At 39.3% G+C, this 22964-nt stretch overlaps 1 protein-coding gene across 6 annotated transcripts in view; it reads left to right on the top strand.

Moving 5' to 3' along the window:
• Positions 1-22964, top strand: part of GMIP (GEM interacting protein) — a 79855-nt gene that overhangs the window by 27750 nt on the left and 29141 nt on the right. For 5 of the 6 annotated variants that reach the window (XM_070741088.1, XM_070741084.1, XM_070741085.1 and 2 more), the window contains exons 3-11: positions 3480-3558; positions 5292-5355; positions 6273-6398; positions 8465-8529; positions 10349-10459; positions 10762-10842; positions 14465-14641; positions 19099-19236; positions 20216-20406. In XM_070741088.1, the coding sequence (XP_070597189.1) occupies positions 3480-3558; positions 5292-5355; positions 6273-6398; positions 8465-8529; positions 10349-10459; positions 10762-10842; positions 14465-14641; positions 19099-19236; positions 20216-20406 (1032 nt within the window). Of the gene's footprint in view, positions 1-2284; positions 2364-3479; positions 3559-5291; positions 5356-6272; positions 6399-8464; positions 8530-10348; positions 10460-10761; positions 10843-14464; positions 14642-19098; positions 19237-20215; positions 20407-22964 lie in introns of those variants that run through there. The other variant, XM_070741087.1, reaches the window with a different exon arrangement.

Raw genomic sequence — 22964 nt, 5'->3', positions numbered from 1 at the left:
TGCCATTGCCTCCTTCCTGTACTCAAGACAAAGGGACTGGCCCAAAGTCTTACAAGTGGCTTTGTGCCCAAAGCAGGATTCGAGCTCACAGTCTTCCAGTTTCTAGACTGCTCTCTTAACCATTGCACCAAACAGGCTGTCTGGTTTGAGAGTTTGAGGAACTCAAGCTAGTTTGAGAATTTGAGGAACTCAAATTAGTTCCTTGATTAGGCTGCTGTTTGCCTGGTGTTAATCCTGATGTTAATCTTTTTTATCCGGGTGTTGATTGCTGGCAAAAAGGTATTCTGGTTTTGGGGGAGGGGTTAGTTTGTTTATTGGTTGTATTATTATTCATAATTGGTTGTATTGTTTTGAATGCTGTGTAAATGTTGTTTGTCTTTATGTGGCTATTAATGGCTGATTTCCCTGAATGCCAAGCTTCAAAGAATGACCTAGCATTTTTGGCTTCAGCTTGGTGTTAGGTGCTTATAGTTTTCCAAATAAAACTATGGTTAAGTCTGTCCATGTGTTGTGAAAATAAGAAGTTTTCATCCTGTCTTCTGGCTACTAGTTGGTGTTCATGTGTTCATCTGTTATTCATTGGCCTATTTGTCCTATGTAGTGGCTGTTACAGCCCTTGCAAACAGGAGGCATCTACATCTTGTAGATGCCTCCTGTTTTTGTTCTTTGACTACTGGACGTCTGATTTACTTATGATGTTTTGGAGGGTTTTAATTCATTTGTGTGTTATACTGATGCCATGTGGTTGTCACTGATTGTTTCTGAGATCTTTTTGATGTATGGTAGTGGCATCCTTTTCATAGCTTGCGTTGACTGTACTGTAGTGAATTGAATAGTCAGACACTTTTGAAAAAATTGCATGGGTATTCATTTTGTTGGAAGATGGTGTATAGGCAATACGTTTCCTTTTTTATGGTGTTCTCGGTTGTGTTTGTGCCTGTCTGAATAATCATCTTATACAATTTGTCTTGTGGAAAGTTAGGTTGTGTAGTGGAGCACTTGGTTGGTATGATTAGTTTTACAATAGATTTTTGTTTGCTGCCATTTCCTCTGCTGATAAGAATATTTGGAAAGGGTAGCATGTTATTTTATTCTTCCATTATGAATTTTATTCCTTTCAAGATGTTGTTGATGTTTTAATGTGTCTTCTCTAGTTGTTCCTGTCTTTTTATTATAACAACGGTGACATCCATATACAGTGGTACCTCATCATACGAACTTAATTGGTTCCAGGAGGAGGTTCGTAAGGTGAAAAGTTCGTAAGATGAAACAATGTTTCCCATAGGAATCAATGTAAAAGCAAATAATGCGTGCAAATCCTTCAGGAAAATCCCAAACTTTAGAAGGGAGGCGAACAGAGGGCAGGGAGGAGCAGCTAAAGGGGGCGGGTGGAAGAAGCAAGGCTAGGCTAAAGGGTGAGTGGGAAGGAAGAAAGGAAGTCCCTTTTCTTTCTTCAAAAGACACTGTTTCAGTGCCTTTGCAAGCACGTTGTTCTCTGCAAATTTTTTCCTCCCCCAAGCTGCCCCTCCCTCCTCCCTTTTCTTTCTTAAAAAGACACCCTTTCAGTTCCTTTGCAAGCACGTTGTTCTCTGCAAAATCTTTCCTCCCCCAAGCTGCCCCTCCCTCCTCCCTTTTCTTTCTTAAAAAGACACCCTTTCAGTGCCTTTGCAAGCACGTTGTTCTCTGCAAAATGTTTCCTACTCCAAGCAGCCCCTCCGTTTTCTTTCTTCAAAAAAGGGGGGGAAAAGAAACCCCTTCATCCCAGCAGCAGCTGCTTGGGTTCGTAAGGTGAAAATAGTTCGCAAGAAGAGGCAAAAAAATCTTAAACACCGGGTTCGTATCTTGAAAAGTTCGTTAGAAGAGGCATTTGTAAGATGAGGTACCACTGTATCAGATTCATATAGTCACTTTTGTATATCCTAAGAATGGCAATCACACTTCCTATTATATTTGTCCATGAAATAGACCAGCTGATTTTTAGCCTTCTTTTTCGCCATGTTCACTCTCACTAGACCTCAGGAAAGCCTCCTGAAGCCTGGGATGGCAAAACATGGCCCAGCCAGATGTTCTCTTGTGTGCTCAGCCCCAGCCTCCTTTTTGCTGTCAGCGGTCTTCAGGAACTTCTTCAGTTTTGAACAGTTTTAGCCAGGCATTTCACAACTCTGTCCATTTCTTCTGCAGCCGATAGCAGAGCTCCAGATCAATCCGGAACTCTATTATTGGCTAGAGAGGCCTTCAGGAAAGACCTTTAGGAAAGGCCTCTGCAGCTGATAACAGAGCTCCACATCGATCTTCAGGAAAGCCTTGCAGGCTGCAGAAGCAATGGGCCAAGGTGTGGGAGGCCTAGTTGCAACTATCCAAAGGTAAGTAGTAGGGCAGCTCTACAATTTTAGTGAGGCCTCTGCACATGTGTGTGGGGAGGGCGTTGCATTATGGGTGTGGTCACCCACATGCATTCGTGCACAGTTTTGGTACCTCAGCCAAAAAAGATTCGCCATCAATGATCTATGTCAGTGATGGCGAACCTATAGCACGGGTGCCACAGGTGGCGCGCGGAGCCATATTTGCTGGCATGCGAACCATTGCCCCAGCTCAGCTCCAATGTGCATATGTGTGCTGACCAGCTGATCTTGGCACGCATACAGGCTCTGGGAAGGCATTTTTGGCTTCCAGAGAGCCTCCAGAGGATGGGGGAGGGCATTTTTACCCTCCCCCTAGCTCCAGGGAAGCCTTTGGAGTCTGGGAAGGGTGAAACACGAGCCTACTGGATCACCAGAAGTTGGGAAACAGGCCATTTCTTGCCTACAGGGGGCTGCCGGAGGCAGGGGAAGCTGTTTCCGCCCTCCCCAGGCATTGAATTATGAGTGTGGGCACTCTTGCGTACACAATAGTGCACACCCACACTCTTTCGGCAACTGAAGAAAAAAGGTTCGTCATCACTGATCTATGTCATAGTTGAGGCCAATCATGAGGAGGAGGAAGAGGAGAAGGAGAATGGTCATGAATACTCATCTCAGATTAAATAAATACCAGCATTGTCTAGGTAACTTCAAGAACCAATTGGAGCAAACCATGTTCCCCAAACACACTAAAATGTGGACAACCACCACCAAGTTTGGCTTCCCTGAGACAAGCTGGAAAAAAGAAAATGAAAGGCCAAACCAAACTGCTCCAGCTAAATCCCACAAGCAAAAAGGTACCTGAACTGGAATGAGTTGTCAATATGTTCAGCCCTATAGAAAAGCCTCAACTATAACAGAGGTGATGCTGTGGTTGAGGTGAATTGAGATGAAAAGAATCCTAGATGATAGTAAATATAATAATAAGTAGAGAAGGACTCACTGTCTTACATTGGGGTTCAATTTTATCTCCCAGCTTTGAACAATGGTACGAACCATTCAGTGCTGTTTTGTACTAGTGGAGAATAGTGCATTTTGCCTTTTAAGTAATTTTTCCTATTGATTTTTTTCAATTTCTAGGGCAATTGAAATGTTTAATGATTATGCTGAGGATGACAACAAGAATGAATCTTCAAACTCACAGCCTGTAATAGTACAGGTAAAAATAAAAGTTATCTTAATTCTGACTAAATAATAATAATAACAATGTGTGCTGCTTACGTTTGTGACATCTGAGAAAGAATAAATATATATATTTCCTCTGCAAGATACATTTCAAGATCTGACCCAACTGTGGGTTTGGCAGGGATGTACAATTTTCTTTAGGAAAATACACTTGCCACATCTAGTTGGTGACATAATTTGTTTAAGACTTTTTTTCAGTTATAACTATTATCACACATGCATCTGCTAATAGGACTGTCTCACACATATTTGGATATTAAGGTGATGAAATCTGGAATCCTTTGTTGATAGAAGATGGAAAAGTTGGGCACTGCATAGTATTTTTGCACTTCTCTCTCCTTCCTTCCTTCCTTCCTCCTCCCTCCCTCCTTCTTTCTTTCTTTCTTTCTTTCTTCTTTCTCATTTATATCATGACGTTTTGATTTTGCTAGCAATCAGAAAAGATTCAAATCCTAAATTATGAATGATCATATGGCTTTCTTTTTTTTCCTACCAATACGTAGGGAAAGGAACATATAGTATATGTAACTTAAGTAGCTTTCTTATTTATAGATTTAGAAATGGTCAGATACATTTTCCCTCTTTCTTTTTCAAATTGCTTTTCAATTAGTCTAGTGCACAGGTACACAGGTGTCAAACTCGCTGCGTCACGTTGCTGTCATATGATATTTTGTGGCATTTTTCCCATGGGGAAAGATGGGGTGGCCATGGTCTGCCTGTGATACATCCGGCCCATGGGCTGCCAGTTTGACATCCTTGATCTAGTGAGTTCATTCTTGGGCTTCTGAGTACAGGTAGTCCTCAACTTACAACAATTATTTTAGTGACTGTTCAAAGCACTAAAAAAAATGACTTATTACCATTATTCACACTTATAAGCCTTGCAGCATCCCCATGTGATCTAAATTCGGATGCTTGACAACCAATTCATATTTATGATGGTTGCAGTGTCTCAGGAGCACAGGATCATCTTTTGTGACATTCTGATAGGCAAAGTCAATGGGGAAGCCAGATTCACTCAACAACCAGGTTATTAGCAGTGTTTCACTTAACATCTGTGACAAGAAAAGTGTGAAATGAGGCAAAACTCACTTAACAAATTTCTTACTTTAGCAACAGAAGTGTTGGGCTCAATTGTGGTCATAAGTTGAAGATTACCTGTAGTCAACTCTAAAACAAAACCACCTCTAGTTGGTCATAATTTTCTGATCATCCATTAGCTAGCAGACTGACCAGTGATTGGCTGAATGCAATCTGAGCATCTGTGGACTTTCAACAGACAATGAACAAATGCATAGAAGGACTGTCAAATGGGAAGGCTGATAACATGGCAGGCTTCAAAATGTATCATCCTCATTGGTGGCTAGTACATGCAAATTCATTTTATTTAAAATATATTGATTTGCTTTTTTACTTTAAAAGCTCATAAAATGCTTTCCGACTAATAAATTACAAAAGTTAAGTACGTCTCGCCCTCCAAAAAGGATATGATCATCTTCTCTCTGTAATTCTGTCAGTGACTGATCAAGATTTATTTATTTATGATCATTTATTTATCTAATTAATACATTCTCTTCCATATTATCTTTGATGTATGCTTTGTAATCCAGTATGTCTGGAGAGTACCAAACTTTGTGGAAGTGTGTTTCATTCCTGCTAAAATAATTTTTTTAAAAAAATCCACATACCGGTATTTTTATTTTGCAGGCAGATGAACTTTTCTGTAAATATGAAAGAAATTTGGAAGCAGCGGATCCAGGAAATATGTCAGGTATCTATGGAAGAATTTAATTGAAATATTTGGCATGAATTTTGATGATTTCATTTCATTTTGAAAACCATGTATTGGTTTTTGCCAGTACTTTGCAATGAAGATGGTGGAATAAAAGTGTTACAGACCATTGCCCTCAAATCCTATATTTAGATTCTAGGTCCCATATTGACTAACTATTTTGAAAAGCTGGAGACTGTAGTAGTTGAAGTTTTAGTCTGATCTTATGAAGTTATGAAGGACTAAGTTTGATGACGAAAGGTGTTGTCAAAGAAATTATAAAATATCTTGATTATCATTTTAAAAGTAAAGCTGTATAATATTTTTGAAGCTGTATAATATCATTTTAAAAATAAAGCTGTATATATATATATTTCTTGGTTGTCCTAGCCCAACATTTCAAGCCTGGTGACATAAGATATTCTATTGTGAACAGAGGAGTAGAGTACTCTTCTCATGAAATATCTCTGGACTTGCTTAATTGTATTAATGTCTGATATACAGTGTGAATTTCAGACAGACAAGCTGTATTTGAGAAGTGGTCTGGCAAAGGTTTTCTATGCCCCGGTTAGCAGTGCAATGTTACCGGAGAAGAAGTTTCACAAAATTAGATTACTCTAGCCAGAATAGTTCTGGGTTCAGGTCTAGGATTCAAATATATCCCTCACACAAGAAATTTACTCAGATTGTGAGACCTTTGGCCTTTCAGGGAGGACTGCTGAACATCAGTAAACAGCTTCAGCCATTTTATTCAACGGTGAGAGATTTTCTAGTTATAGTTCAGCAACCGCTAGAAGGGTGCATGTTTTCTGTTTGGGCAATAAGAAATTCTGAAACTATTAATAGACCAGCCCTTCATTAATGAAAATACTGATTTCATTGGCTGTGATCTAAAATCAACCTGTTAATTTTCTCAGTTGAAGAAGCTGATGAGATGCTGATCAAATGTGAAGGTGGTGTAGAAGCAGCCCTAAGGTATGCCAAAATGTGGTGCAAATACATCAAAGAGCTGTTGAATTGGATAGACAAACGTATTACTTATGGTAAGTATATATATTTTTGTCAACATCTATGCTTTATAGAAACCTAGTAGATGACTTTGATCCCATCATTCTTCCCCTCGTAGATTACCTATTCAGATAATGTACTTTCAGATTTCTTCAGCAATGAGACTGTCCCCCAGGCCATCATGAGATTAAAAAAGCAAAACTTTGCATTAGAGTGGGTTCACTTCTTACAAACTTTGCCACAAAGACAGATTTCTAAAATTTTGATGTTTTATCTAGCTCAGCAGAAATAAGCTTCCTGCTCTTATCATGGATTTATTTTTTTAATATTTGTTTTATTAATTCAACTTTTAAAATATCACATTAAAAATTTCATATCTGAATAACGTGTTGTCTGGACACAACTAATTTTAAGTAGAAATGCCATATTGATCAACATTAATCATCATAATAAACATATCAGTAATAATTGCAAAATAGTAATACAATTACTATTTATCTATCTTACAAAATTTTCAATACTAAAGTTCTTATTATCATGTGGATCTTTTTAGATTCTAATCTCTGATTTTATTTTATTAACCATTGGTAAAACAAGTCCTATCCCAAAAAGTACCATATTCTGTTTCTTCCTTTTATTTTATTTTTAAGTGTTAATCTGTCCATCTCAGCACATTCTAATATTTTTTATAACTCTTTCATCTGTAGGGATCTCTTTGTTTTTCCATTGTTGTGCAAACACAATTCTTGTTGCCATTAATACATGTAAAACTAAATATATTTTCCCTTCGTCATATTCTTCTGATAATATACCCAATAAGAATATCTCTTCAAAAATGTATGTTGTTTTATCATTTTTTCCTAGCCAAGTATTCATTTTAGTCCAATATTTTTTTGCCTTTGAGCATGTCCACCACATATGATAGTATGAACCTGGAAGTGAAATGTATTTCCAAAATTTAGCTGATAAATGTTCATGCATCTTTGCTAACTTTGCTGGTAGTAGATGCCACCTATAAAACATTTTATATAAGTTCTCCTTATAGGCCATTGACATTGCTAGCTTACCATTTCTATCCCACAGTTTCTGCCATTTATCTAATTCTATTGGGTAGCCAAAAATTTTACCCCATCTTATCATTGTTTCTTTCACTTATTGTTCTTCCAATTTAGTATAATAAATAATTGTACATTTTTAAAATTAATTTTTCATCTGTCCTTAGTTGTATTTGATTCTAGTTCTCTTAATTCTTTATAAAAGTTATACATTCTTGCGTCTTTCTCATATCTTTATTATATTTGCATATATGGCCACCACGCTAAATCTGTTCTTGTTTACATTTGAGTTCCCCTTGTTATTCAAAATGACTTTATATCTTATCATTTTTCCCACATCAATTACATTAGGATGTAACAGTGCCTCCATTGTAGAGAGCCAGACTGATATTTTCATGTTTTCTTTAACCTTTTCCCATACCATCAATAATGCATTTCTAACAGAAGAATCCGTGTATTTTATTTTTGCCATACCATAAATAGCATGCCACCCCAGCTGGAGATCATGGCCTCCAAATTTAATAATCTTTTATGTCTCAAATTTACCCATTCTTTCACCCAGACAACTGCAGTGACGTGGTAATATAGCTCCCAATCTGGCAATCCAAAGCCCCCTTTATGTTTAGTATCTTGTAGCAGTTTCAATTTTATTTTTGCTTTTTCCCCTTGCCAATATATTTTAATATCATTTTGTTTAGTTAATATTTTTTTCTAGTTTTATCAGAATTGTTTGAAATAAGAATAAAAGTCTAAGCAATATATTCTTCCTATCATCAATCGCTGCAGATTTTTCCATTTCTCCAAGTCTAATTTAATTTTTTGTAACAATTTCGTATAGTTACCTTATTTAATAGTAGCACATCTTGCTCCTAACTAAATTCCTAAATATTTAACTTTCTTCACTATCTGAATATCTATCTTCTCCACCAGCTCTTTTTTTGTTTGTTTCTCTATAACATTTTTGACTAGTACTGTATTTTAGTTTTATATTTATTCATGGATTTCTGTTGGAGATTCAATCCCTTCATGTGTTGGTTTATTTGCAGAAATTGAATTTGCGAAGAACATTTTGAAGATAGCTGATGCTGGAAGAAATATCATTTTTTCTCAGGTAATGGTTTCAGGTTTTGTCTTCTGTGTGTTCACCTTGCAATCCATATCAAATTACTTTAGTGCAAATGTTATAGAGTTTGTACACAAACATAAACATTTTCTCTTTAAATCACCCTTTATATTTACAGGCAGGAACGTAAACTTCTCATTTTCAGGCCACACTGTAATAACAACCTTAATAATTAATTTATCTCTAATTACAGAAGTATAGGCAACAATTATTTATATAGAAATAGCATGCATTAAAATGTCCCATCATGGTTGTTGAGGCAAAATGAACGTTCCTTCATAAAAAGACAAGTCACTAAAACATTGGATGAAACATTTTAAATAAATGTATGTGCTCTTGATACTTTGAAAGCCTCATACCAATGATGTTTTAAGCATTATTTACATTTAACAATAAGAGTTTAACTTATGTAATTAAGAAAGCTAAGTAACATTCAGTCATTCAAAGTTTGCCAGAAGATTACTCCTCGACTTTCGAACATTTGGTTAGTGGATAGTTTGGAAGTGGTCTAGGTTTCATAAAACTTCATACTGTCAGGTTTACTTCATAATATGGCAATTGCTGTCAATCATTGTTGTGTGGTTGGCAGTCTTAACAAAAGAAATTCAATCTCTTGGAAGCACCATTGCTAGCGATACACAGAAAGTTGTTGTATTACTTGGAAAAATTAATTAGGATATCCTTGTTCCACATATTAAGATGTCAGCATAAACTATATCTTATGCATAAGCACTAAGCCTAATGCAGAGGTCCCTAACCTCTGGGCAACGGCCCTCTACTGGGCCATGAGCTGTTCATAACCAGCCTGCCAGGAAGCAGCGTGCAAGCGTGTGCACATGCACTCTGTTTGCATGAACAGCAGGTACACATGCACACCGCTTGTGCAAATGGGTCTGCGCACACATGTGCTTTCCCACCATTCATGCAGACCCATCCCCTCTTCCCCCCTATTCCCACCAGCGTGCAAAGCTGGAAAGGTTGAGGAACTCTGTCTTAGTGAGAATTCCAGGTTAACAAGTGACCGGTGTGGAAACTACCCAAGACTCAAGCCAAGGATCAAAAGCCTGAAGTTTTAAACCATTAAGAAGCTGTATATTTATTTATTTATTTATTTATTGGATTTGTACGCCGCCCCTCTCCGGAGACTCGGGGCGGCTAACAGCAACAATAAAGCAGTGTACAATAGTAGTCTGATGTTAGAAATAATTAAAAGCCCATTAATATAAAAACCAAACGTACATACATACCGTGCATAGAATTGTAAAGGCCTAGGGGGAAGAGGGTCTCAATTCCCCCATGCCTGATGGCAGAGGTGGGTTTTAAGCAGCTTACGAAAGGCAAGGAGGGTGGGGGCAATTCTAATCTTTGGGGGGAATTGGTTCCAGAGGGCTGGGGCCGCCACAGAGAAGGCTCTTCCCCTGGGTCCCGCCAAGCGACATTCTTTAGTTGACGGGACCCGGAGAAGATCCACTCTGTGGGACCTAACTGGTCGCTGGGATTCGTGCAGCAGAAGGCGGTCCCTGAGGTAATCTGGTCCGGTGCCATGAAGGGCTTTATAAGTCATAACCAATGTTCCTTTCACCTTTGCACTGCAGTGAGAAGCAGCTGAAAAGGGGAGTGGGGTGTTATTACATTGAATGTTGGATCTGACAGAGTCTTCGGAGAGGGGCGGCATACAAATCCAAATAATAAATAAATAAATAAATAAATAAATAAATAAATAAATAAACAAACCTGGAAATGGCTACCTCCTGTCAGCTAGAACGTGACTATTCTAGCATGTTGGTCAATACTTTTGTCTCCCCAGAATGGAATGCCTCTCCAGACCCTCTACACCATGGTCATGGAGCATGACATAAAGGCAGGGAATGTAGCCATCGAAACAGCTGGAACATTGCATTTGAGAGAATATTATGAGGTACATCGTTTTTCTGATTTAGATAATGCACCCCTATGCAAGGGCAAATATTTTAAATGTCCAATGAGTCTATGGGAGTAGAATTTTGCTCCTAAAGAGATTGTGGCTGGAGCAACTGCATTTGAAGAAGGGGCTGTGAAATAGAAACGTAATGTTAAAATTGAGGGCATGGGTTTGATTAAGATTCTTCAAGCACACATGTTAATTCAGCATATGGTGGGTCCCCCCCCCCCCCCCGAATACCTGTTTAATGTTACATTCTCTCCTGTTGCCTACACCTAATAGTCCTCTTTCTGTTCTAGCCTCTTTGGGCCAAAAGGAATGAAATTGAGAAATGGCGGAAGGAATTCAAAGATCAGTGGCAGAAAGAACAGAAAAGGATGGTAAGAGGAGATCAGGGGATGAAGTTGCAATCAGGGTTGGTCTTTTGACAGATATGCATGGGCCAAAGGTGTCAAGGTGCTATAAGTGCTGTATAAGTCATAACCAATGTTCCTTTCACCTTTGCACTGCAGTGAGAAGCAGCTGAAATGTTTTAAATGAATTTCTGGGCAATGGAAGTTGGGGAGGCTGAGAGACAAATTAGGAAACTGGGGAGACTGGGAATTTTTATCCTAGAAAGTACCAGGACAGTGACGGATGGACGAAGGGTCACAACAATGTCTTCCATGCTAAATCACATTTCTGTTTCAACTCCTACCCTCAAAATGTTGCTACAGAGCACTGCACACCAAGACAACTAGACACAAAAACAGTTTCTCTCCGAACGTTATCACTCTACTAAGCAAATAATTCCGTCAACACTGTCAGACTTTTTACTAAATCTGCACTTCTATTCTACTAGTTTTTCTCATCATTCCTATCATTCTTTTCCTCCCACTTAGGACTGTATGACTGTAACTTGTTGCCTGTATCCTAAGATTTTTATTAATATTGATTGTTTCTTCATTGCTTATTTGACCCCTATGACAATCATTAAGTGTTGTACCACATGATTCTTGACGAATGTATCTTTTTCTTTTATGTACGCTGAGAGCATATGCACCAAGACAAATTCCTTGTGTGTCCAATCACACTTGGCCAATAAATAATTCTATTCTATTCTATTCTATTCTATTCTAACCCAAGCAGACTAGCATTTCACATTGAAAGAAAGTGCTCTGTTATTTTTCCAAGGAGTCTGTTCTCAGGATTATTACTTCATAAATAAAATTTACTTTTCCTTCTACTTATGAAGGTATAGATCCATGATGGCAAACCTATGGCACACATGCCACAGATGGCACGCAGAGCCCTCTCTTTGGGCATCTGTGCCATCACCAGCTGCCCTTCTGCTTGCGCGGCGGTTAGTTGGTCTTTGTGCATGTCAGAGCATCAGAAATCCAAGGACCAAGTGGACGGTGTGCATACATGCACCGGTCACCTGGTCTTCAGGTTTTGGACTGCACATGTATGCTGGCCACCTGATCTTCATGCATCCTAGAGCACCAGAAACCCAAAGACCAGTTAGCCTGTGTGCATGCATGTGCCAGCCACCTGCTCTTCAGGTTTCCGGCATTCCGGCACGCACAAAGGCCAGCTAGCCAGTATGCATGTGACCACCAAAAACTCAAAGACCAGGTGGCTAGTGTTCACATGCACACCAGCAGTTGCTTTTGAGGTTTCTGGCTCTCTGGCAAGAATATGCACGTTCCGATTTGGGCACTCGGTCCTGAAAAGGTTTGCCATCACTGGTATAGATGAAAACATGTAGATGGCAAACTACATATGATGGCAAACCTATGGCACGGGTGCTACAGGTGGCACGCGGAGCCATATCTGCTGGCACGCAAGCCATAACCCTAGCTCAGTTGCAACGTGCATGTGTGTGCCGGCCAGCTCATTTTTGGCTCATACAGAGGCTCTGGGAGGGAGTTTATGGCTTCCAGAGAGCCTCTGGAGGGATGGTGGAGGGCACTTTTACCCTCCCTTGGCTCCAGGGAAGCCTGGGGAGGGCGAAACATAAGCCTACTGGGCCCATCAGAAATTGGGAAATAGGCCATTTCCAGTCTCCAGAGGGCCTCTGGGGGGGCAGGGGAAGCTGTTTTTGCCCTCCCCAGGCATTGAATTATAGGTATGGGCACTTGTGCATGCACAATAGTGTGCATACACACTCTTTAGGCACCTGAGGAAAAAAAGGTTTGCCATCACTGTTCTAGGTAGTTACCAATAAGGCAATTCTACTTATCCATCATTGGCAAGTGTTTGAGTGTAAATGGCTGATGTTAAAATGAACTTTCCAAATCTAGGTTAGAATATGGCTTTACATGTCCAGGTTATGACAGCTAGTATAAAGAAACTTAGATGTTTGACAAACGTTGATTTAGGTACTACTTGTTTTAGTGGGTTTTTTTTAATTCATTGCTAAACTGCAATTCTCTTGCAAAGTTTAGTCAAGATCTGCAAAATTATGGTTTCTAAAAATATTAAAGCTGATTTTAAAAATGAAAAAGGATCAAGCATAGATTGACACTCTGAGGCTGAATAAGGTATGACACCCAAAATGTGGAAACTGTACTCTTTTTAATACACTCATTTATATTTTGAAATCCATTACAGGTAATCCTGACCATAATTGAGCCCCAAATTTATGTTGCTAAGTGAGACATTTGTGAAGTGAGTTTTGCCCCATTTTACAACATTTCTTTCCACAGTTGTTAAGTGAATCACTGCAATGATTAAGTTAGTGACACAGTTGTTAAGTGAATCTGGCTTCCCATTGATTTTGCTAGAGAGGAAGCCTCAAAAGGTGATAATCTAACCCTGGGACATAGTCATAAATATGAATCATTCACCAAGCATCTGAATTTTGATCATGTGACTATGGGGATGCTTCAATGGTCATGACTGTGAAAAACAGTAATAAGTCACTTTGAACGGTCACTAAATCAACTGTCATAAGTCAAGGATTATCAGTATTTTGCCAAAGAAGGTCACTTGTGATTTCTAGATATCAAAATATTCAGCTGTCATACTGTGTGAGCACATGTATCATAGCCTGTTAAGATTCTGGAATGCTTTGAAAGTAAGTGCAGAGATAAACAACCTCCAACTCTGATAATTTAGCAAAATCTATTTTTTGTCATCATCTAAAAGCAACTCAGAATTGTGATGATTTTTAAGCTGCATTTGGAAGGTTGGGCTACAAAAATTAGTGACTGATGAAGGCAAATGTACCTGTCCCAGAATAATGTTGCAGGATCCAATCTGGGTCGGTCACCAGAATCAGATTGAATTCTGCTCCAAAAGGGGTTTCAAACTCAATTGCATTGAAGGCCAGATCAGTGTTATGTTTGACCACAGGAGGCTGGGCTGGGTATGGCGAGAGTGGGAGGGGCCAGCTCAATGTCACTCATGTTGGGGGTGCCTGTGGGGGGGGGACTGAGCACTCTGCCAGCGAAAACAGGCTCCCAAGCTCAGTTTCTGGCTGCGATGACCTCCTGCAACCTTCTGCTAGGGAAGATGGAACTCAAGAGGGCTTTGTGCAGCCTCCCGAGTTCTGTTTTCCCTGGCAGAGGCACCAAGGACCAATCTACCACTATTTTCAGGGTGGGCCCACAGGCCAGATCTAGGCACTCCGAGTGGTACAAGAATTACTCTTTAAGCCTCAAAAAAATTGAATATTTATTTATTGATTTATTCAGACTTTCAGAATGACTTAAGGCATTTATTATTAAAATTATAACTGAAAGCTGAAGGGTTTTTTGTGAGAAATTCATGCAAGCTGCAGATGGCCATGTGAAATAAAAATGGATGGGAGCCATGGGGTGCTGCAATGGTCGTAAGTGTGAAAAACAGTCATAAGTCACTTTTTTCAATGGCATTGTAATTCTGAATGGCCACTAAGTGCTTTAAGTCGACGACTACCTGTATTACAAATAATACAAATACTTTTTAAAAAGCATTCGAAAACAAAGGCTACAGGAGAGCCAGTGCCCAACAACAGTTTGCTTCCTCTAATTGCAGAATGACTCCTTGTCTTCGATGCGCAAATCTCGCCTCCATTACCTCCAGCGCTGTGAGGAGTTTGAAAAGGCCAAAGTGCAGAGCGCCAAAGCAGAAGAAGAGTTCCAGGCTATCACAAGTAGTGGAAACAAGCAATTGGAAAAACGGCGGCGTTATCGAGATGAGGCTCAGTTAAAGGTATTGGTCTTGGGACTTAGAAGTTAAATGCTCTGCCTCTTCAATCTGGGCTCTCTTGAGTTTGAGAATTCAGATCTTTGTGACAGCAAGGAAATAATGTAGAAATGGATGGGGGGGAAACAGAAACAAATTACCGCTTTTTGTAAGCTTGCTATAAACTTTTGCTATTACCGACCACGTATTTATCTGGATGCTATGGATACAGATATGGGAAAGTGGTATATAGTAAAAGTTTGTTAAACTCTTCAGAAGTTATTTTTGAGATGAAATTTAAAAATGACAGCTCCTGAACATAAAGTGTTGTATCATATTAGGGGCGAGTACAAGTGCACTAGAGTGCCTTCCGTCCCCTGTCCTATTACTCTCCTATATCTCCTATACCTTTCTTCTATTACTATATCTTCTTTTCTATTGTTTCTTAGATATATTATACTATAAGTATCTCCTCTATAACCTTCATCATGTATTTTTCTGTGTGTGTGTGTGTGTGTGTGTGTGTATTCAAACCAAATCTCCACCCCCAACACTATATCTAAGGAACAAATGGCAGTTGCAAACATTCCATATTTACAGCAGCACGAAGCTTATAACTTCAGCCTGATGATGGTGAATGTGATTTCACCGAAACGTCGCATAGACACTCAAAATATTACACGGGGCAAAACCCGAATTCAGAACAATCTACATATATATATATAATGTTTTTTTGCTGAATTTGAAAATTAAGGGGAGACTAGGATAGATCTATTTCAGCCTTAATTGGGCCTCATCAGCTAGCCATACCCACTGGGACTTGAACCTGCAACCTTTGCCTTGTAAGGCAGAGAATTATCCTCTAGGCTACAGTATCCAATCCCTTCAGCTCTGCACCAGGGAAGGGTTACATATTTTTCTGTTGAATCACCCTGGTGTATTGAAGGAACATCACAGCTCCTTATTTGCCTCTCAGCCCAACCCAGGGGAGTTAATTTTATTGATAGCTGACAATTCTATCTGTATGTGTCACATGCTTTTTTGCTGAACTTGAAAATTAAGGGGAGACTAGGATAGATCTATTTCGGCCTTATTTTGGCCTCATCAGCTAGCCATACCCACTGGGACTTGAACCTGCAATATATACCCACTAAAACCCTCATTGTGTATTGGGCTAAATAAATAAATAAATAAATAAATAAATAAATAAATAAATAAATAAATAAATAAATAAATAAATAAATAAATAAATAAATAAATAAATAAATAAATAAATAAATAAATAAATAAATAAATAAATAAATAAATAAATAAATAAATAAATAAATAAATAAATAAATAAATAAATAAATAAATAAATAAATAAATAAATAAATAAATAAATAAATAAATAAATAAAATCATTAATTATTCATATTCTTGACTTCTGCAGATACTGTTGAAATCATTTGACCTGCCATAGTTTTGTCAGCCCAGTAGTCTCAAAGGTGCTTTTTAAAAGGCAACTGGACTATGTTTTTCTTTGAGGAAGATGTTTTGCTTCTCATCCAAGAGCATTCATCAGTTCAGAACAGATGAAACTTTTTGTATGAGAAGTGAAATGTTGTCTTAAAGGGGAAAAAAACATAATCCAGGTGCGTTTTGAAAAAGCACCTTTGAGGCAACCATGACATGGATGATTGAAAAACTTCATAGATACTATTAGGCCAGTATTTTGTCTCCTTCACTGAAGTTTCTCCCCACTTATGAACCTGTTAAAAATAATGTTAAAAGAACTGGCCACTTAATTTGTAATTGTGAATGGTCATTTGGGAATTCAAGTGGATTTTGGGCCTCTATAGAGCCTTTTCTAATCCTTTAATAGCAAACGTGGAATTTCTTTCTCTCTAGAGGTCTGTAAAGCTCCTTTTAAAATCAGTTTTTATTTTACTGTGTTTTCAAACCCCAGCTCAAGTTTTATTGGCATCCGTTTTAGGATTACTTTCCGGTTGCAGTTGTTGTTTTTAACAACATTGATTTTCTTTTTATTGTTGGTTTTATAATGTGAAAGTGTTGTAACCTGCTCAGAGTCTTTTGAGCTGGGTGAGCTATTAGAATAGTTAAATGAATAAATGGCAGAGAAAGCACTGAATTGCCCACAAGGTATACTTTCAAGAAAGAGAACATGCTGCTTTTAATCCAGTAGAAAACAATGAATTCCACATTATGTGATATCAAGCTGTTACTTTGTGATGAACATTTTTCTTGTTGCTGTTCTTTTGGATGCTGGGGGGGGGGGATGTATGTGATCAGAGTTGGAAGGAACCAAGCTCTGGATTCTAGACTTTTCTCTAACAGAGGGACAATAAGCTTGTGTGGCTTACAAACTAGTTTTAGTTCTCTGAATGAGAACAAATCAAGCAGGGGTGAAATTGAAAAATGTTCCCTACCAGTTCTGTGGGTGTGGCTTGGTGGGCGTGGCAAGGGAAGGATACTGCAAAAATCTCTATCGCCTTCTCACTCCTGGGGGAAGGATATTGCAAAATCTCCATTTCCACCCCATTCTGAGGCCAGTCAGAAGTAATACTTGCCAGTTCTCCGAACGACTCAAAATTTCTGTTACCGGTTCTTCAGAACCTGTCAGAACCTGCTGGATTTCACTCCTGAAATCAAGTTGTGAAGGCTGTCAAGGAAGCAGATCTTGGCAAGATCATGAATGGTGACAAAAGGATTCAACATGATAATGCTCGGCCTCACACAAGCTTGAGGTCTTCGGAACACAACACTAAACAGAGTTGGACAGTGTTACCCCATCCACCCTGCAGCCCTGATCTACACCTAGGAGTGTAGAAGAAACACCATTCTTTCTTGTGTGTAAGTTTCATTGTGTTCAATAAATAATTGTTGAAGGAAAAAATGTGGTACATTACTTTCTGGGATACCCTCATAGAAAGAATGTGGAGAACAATGATAATGATATGGGGCTTGGAGGTTAAATCCAATGAAGAGTGATTGAAGGAACTGGGTATGTTCTTCTGAAAGAAGAGAATTTTAAGTGGAGAGATGGTTGCAGTCTCCAAAAAAACCCACCTGAAAGTCTGTCCCAGGAAGTGGGTATGGTGGAAGCTGCACATGGAATATTTAATTATTACTTCCCATTATGCTGTTAGCCTAACTTAGCATGAGTTTTTGCTCAGGCTTTGCAATTACAGATTTCTGGTAGGCCTGGAAGGTTTGGGGAAAGTTCATGTTCTCAGAAACAGACAGTTTTGAATGAGATCATGAACTTTCCCTGAACTTTCCAGGCCTGTAATTGCAAAGCCTGAGCAAAACTCATGCTAACTTATGCTAACAGCATAATGGAAATAATAAATACGGTAAATATTCCGCATGTGGCTTCCGTCATGCTCAGGCGTGCCCATCCATATGACCTTTGATCCGCGCAAGGAATACAGTACTACATTTCTTGACTAAGAAAGCTATTAAACAATGGAATAGCCTGCCTCCTTGGAGTCATGAGTTCTCCATGATTTGAAGTTTTTTTAAAAAAAATTCTAAATAGCCATTTGCCTGTGAGGTTTTCCACCTATGGCAAAGGAGTTGGATTAGATCTCCCAGGTCTCTTCCAGCCCTATAAATGCCCTAGGAAGACTCAATTATAGTTGAATTGGACATGGATGTAGGAACATGTAAAAGTCTTTGTTGTCACCAATAAAGCTTCAGGAGCAGAATTTTCAGTATCTTGCATCTTATCTTGGCCTGTTCATTCCAAAGCATATCGGACAGATCTATGTTTATAATAGAAGGAGTGATGATTTAGTGATAGGGTAGTTGCAGACATTGGGGTTAATTACACAAGGGAGAATTGCTGTCCACCAATAAAAAGATTTTGACTTTGGTTCACTATGGAATATGGTGAACGAATAGATTGAAAAGAGCAATATAGTGATTATGAAAATGACTTTATAGCACGTGATTCCCAAATCCAATTTTGTTCCTGGGAGCTAAAACTGTACACCTTCAGGTAAGGAATATAATGCTTGTCTGCACTGAAGAAGAATATGATTCTGCTGATGCTGGTCCTGTGATTCAGACTGAAGGAACAAGGACTATGATGATGATGCATAAGACTATCAGAATATAATGATAATGGAGATTAATAAGTAGGTTCAGAAAACAACTGAAGTTGAATCATCAAATCTTTGATGCTTAATGCCAGAATGGATTAGTCCTGTTGAGTGTTTTCTCTTCAGAAATAAGCCATGAAATGCCCAAAGGTGGGGAAACTGCCACAAATACTGCAAATTTTATTTTATGTCAGAATGAACTGAGCAGCACAAATGGTTTCAGTTTATCCCTAAAATAAATTATACAATATAGCTGCTTCCTTATTTTGGGTGCACAACTGGCACTCCCATCAGCTCTTTCTGACATCAACCCCGGATGTTGGTATAGCCAAGTCAGGTTTTCCATTCCTTTCATTGGTTTTTATTTCTTGCACACAGGTTCAGGAATCAGAAGTCACATACAGAAGCTGTGTTTCTGAATCCAACAATCGTCGTCTCGAACTGAAAAAAGTCAGAGAGAGAATTATCTCTCACATTCGCAAGCTAATGTATCAAGGAGATGAAATGCTGGTGAGGGTAAGTTTGTGAGTTATGATTAAATGTTTCTCTTGGTTTCCTCCTTCACTTATGTTGTGATTCAGCCTGAGGCTCCTCAGGGACCGGCTGCGTCTCTGCTGGATCCATGCCCGGAGGAGGAGGACAGTGAACAGGAGGGGGAGGAACAGGCAGATGGGGGAGAGGAAAGTCAGGAAGAGGATGAGGGAGAGCAGCCTGAGAGCCCCAGGGGGGGCTCTCCCCAGCCAGTAGCCTGGACTCATTGGATGAGGACGCCCAGGCTATAATTGACATGAGACAGCGACGTGCAGCTCAGAGACGGGACCAATTAGAAAGGTATTGGCATCACTGAATTGGCAACAGCTGGGTTTGGGTGTGGTTCTCCTCAGCAGGGTTTAAAAGGCAGGCCAGCCCTTGGAGTCATGTGGAACGTTATCAACTGGAAGTTCTGTGACCCTGCTTTGCTTCTCGGCGTCTCTGATCTTGGTTTGTGGCCTAGCAGTCTGGAAGACTTGGGGGAGGCGTATGTTTGTTATATCCAGCGTTGTTTTTGACAGCAAGAATCCTGTTTTACTTCATGGCCTTCGTGAAACCTCTTTGAAGTTCCAGCGTGTTCCTGTTTGTAAGGACATTTTCTGTTACCTGCGTTTGCTTTGAATTATATAAACTGCCTTTGCTTTTTACCAGTGTGTCTGGATTCTCTTTTTGGGTTGGTGTTTGCTTCTGGAGGGACCCAGACAGAACAACTTTCCATCTTCATTTTTCAAAGACAGGGCGAAATGGGAGGACACGTTCTCATTTCTCTCACTTAAACAGTTATTAAACAGGGATGAGAACAGAATAGCCTATTTAAGTCAATTTAATGCATTCAACTCAGACTGGTTGAATTTTCAAATTCTTACTATTGAAAGGTGAGTAGGGAAATATTATAATGGATTCTCCAAACATCAACAATAATTCTAAATTCCAGGAAATGTATTTTGTTTGTGTATATCTTCAGGTGTCCTTAAGGATGTTTAAGCTCCAGCAGGCTCAAGCAGAACGAATCCCTGTAGGATACCAGAACTTGACTGAATTCTGCAAGCCCTACAAGATTGGTGAAAAATATCTGGAATTCATTCAAAAATTGCCAAAAAAAGAGCTTCCCATTGTGGTGTATAGATTTGAAGAATTTATACCAGCAGGGCAAAGGTAAATAACCCTTTTTCTTCTGACCCGCCACATCCATGGACATTCCCATCCTCGTATCAGTCCTGATCAACATTTCTTATTACATGGCCCTGAAGACTTATGATAATGGAAAAACATGTGTCTCTCCAGATGTTGATGAATTATACTGTAGCTCTCGGGAGTCTTAACCCCGACAGCCGGTTGTGAAGAATGCTAGAAATTACAGGTTACACAACATCCAAGAGCTACAGGCTTCCCATCCCAAATGCCTGTAGTTTTAGCATATGAAACGTGCATATTGCAGAATTCCTTTGATAGTATCATGTCTATCAGTGACTGGCATATTGAAAGTTCAGATTAACTGTTTTCAGCAGACAAGAGACAAAAAGGCTTCCAAGATCTTTTAGTAATAGCATCAATTATTTCTTGTATTTAACCTTTTTAGACCCAGTCCTTTGATCAACACACACATTTTAGGAGAAGCTTCTTAAAATCTTGATCATATATTCATGTGGTGATAATGCCATAATGGTTTGCCACCCTCGCACCCTTACACTCTGCTGGATCCCACTGGTGAGCTCAACTATCTGACTGAAAACCGATGCACTAATGTAAATCTCCCTTCTAAATAAGAACTAAATTCTTGAAAAGCGCTAGATCACCAAGGTTTACCACCATTTCCATCAGGAGGCAGAAAAGACATTTTAAATAATACCTAGAGACAGGAATTGTGAAAAAGCATGCTGAGGAAAGAGAGGGAGAGAAAGAGAGAAAGAGAAGATCCTGAAGTTATAAATCTGTCCTCCAACCGTTGCAAAATGGAAAGCAAGGGAATAACAGCCATTAAAAACAAACCAAGAAGCAATGGATGGAAACTAATCAAGGAGAAAACCAACTTAAAATAAAGGACAACTTTCCTGATAGTAGAATTGTTGATCAGTGGAATGATTTGCCTCTCGAAGTTGTGGATACTCCAATACTGGAGGTTTATAGATTGAGCAACCTTTTGCCTTGAATAGTATAAGGTTGCAAAATGGAAAGCAAGGGAATAACAGCCATTAAAAACAAACCAAGAAGCAATGGATGGAAACTAATCAAGGAGAAAACCAACTTAAAATAAAGGACAACTTTCCTGATAGTAGAATTGTTGATCAGTGGAATGATTTGCCTCTCGAAGTTGTGGATACTCCAATACTGGAGGTTTATAGATTGAGCAACCTTTTGCCTTGAATAGTATAAGGTTTCCTGCTTGATCAGGGGGTTGGATCCTCCAAGATTCCCCCCCAACTCTGTTATTCTGTTTTTCTTCTACAAGGAAGTCTCCAAAAAGATCTTTTGAAAGTCAGAAGATTCCAAATCTATCCCACCTGTTTCTAATGAGCACCAGCCGGGACTGGGTTCATTTCTTCCCATTAGTCCATTACACCAAATACAGTGATACCTTGTCTTACAAACTTAATTGGTTCCGGGACAAGGTTCTTAAGGTGAAAAGTTTGTAAGACGAAACAATGTTTCCAATAGGAATCAATGGAAAAGCGATTAATGCGTGCAAGCCCAAAATTCACCCCTTTTGCCAGCCGAAGCGCCCGTTTTTGTGCTGCTGGGATTTCCCTGAGGCACCCCTCCATAGGAAACCCCACCTCCGGACTTCTTTGTTTTTGTGATGCTGCAGGGGAATCACAGCAGGGGAATCACAGCATCGCAAAAATGAGTGCTTCTCTGGCAACGGAAGTCCGGAGGTGGGGTTTCCCAGCGAAGGGAGCATCAGTGAAATCGCAGCATCACAAAAACACCGAAGTCCTCGAAACCATACCTCCGGACCTCTGTGTTTTTGCTATGCTGCAATTTCACTGAGGCTCCCCTTGCTGGGAAACCCCACCTCTGGACTTCCGTTGCCAGCGAAGCGCCCGTTTTTGCGCTGCTGGGATTCCCCTGCTGGGATTCCTCTGCAGCATCACAAAAACATGGAAGTCCAGAGGTGGGGATTCCCATGGAGGGGAGCCTCAGGGGAATCCCAGCAGCGCAAAAATGGGTGCTTCGCTGGCAACAGAAGTCCGGAGGTTTAGTTTAGCTTATTTAGATTTGTATGCCGCCCCTCTCCGAAGACTCCGAAGGTGGGGCATCCCAGCGGCGGTGGTGGGTTTGTAAGGTGAAAATAGTTTGTAAGAAGAGGCAAAAAAATCTTAAACCCCGGGTTTGTATCTCGAAAGTTTGTATGATGAGGCATTTGTAAGACGAGGTATCACTGTATTCTTTTTCTTAACTATTATTTTTGAAAGACCCACAGCACTGTAGAGTACATATCTGATTTTTTTTTTCCTGAGCAAGTGTCCTATTTGAAGGATGAAACATCTCTGTGGGATTATTATAGGTTTATGCTAAAGTTAAACCTAGAAGTTTGATTTAATTTTGATTGATTTAAGTTCTCTGTGCTATATTGTATAATTTGAACTTCAGATATTTTTCTAGAGGGAAATTATATTTATAGTAAGAGAAATTATCTGGGCAAAGAATGTAAATTTTAGTAGCTATCGTTCTTTCAAAGGATCTGGGTAGAATTGGATATTGGAAGGAAAATT

The sequence above is a fragment of the Erythrolamprus reginae genome, chromosome 2 (genome assembly GCF_031021105.1).
Source record: "Erythrolamprus reginae isolate rEryReg1 chromosome 2, rEryReg1.hap1, whole genome shotgun sequence".
Classification (NCBI taxonomy): Eukaryota; Metazoa; Chordata; class Lepidosauria; order Squamata; family Dipsadidae; genus Erythrolamprus; species Erythrolamprus reginae.
Note: the sequence above shows the minus strand (reverse complement) of the source record. Positions and strands in the feature narration are given on the sequence as shown.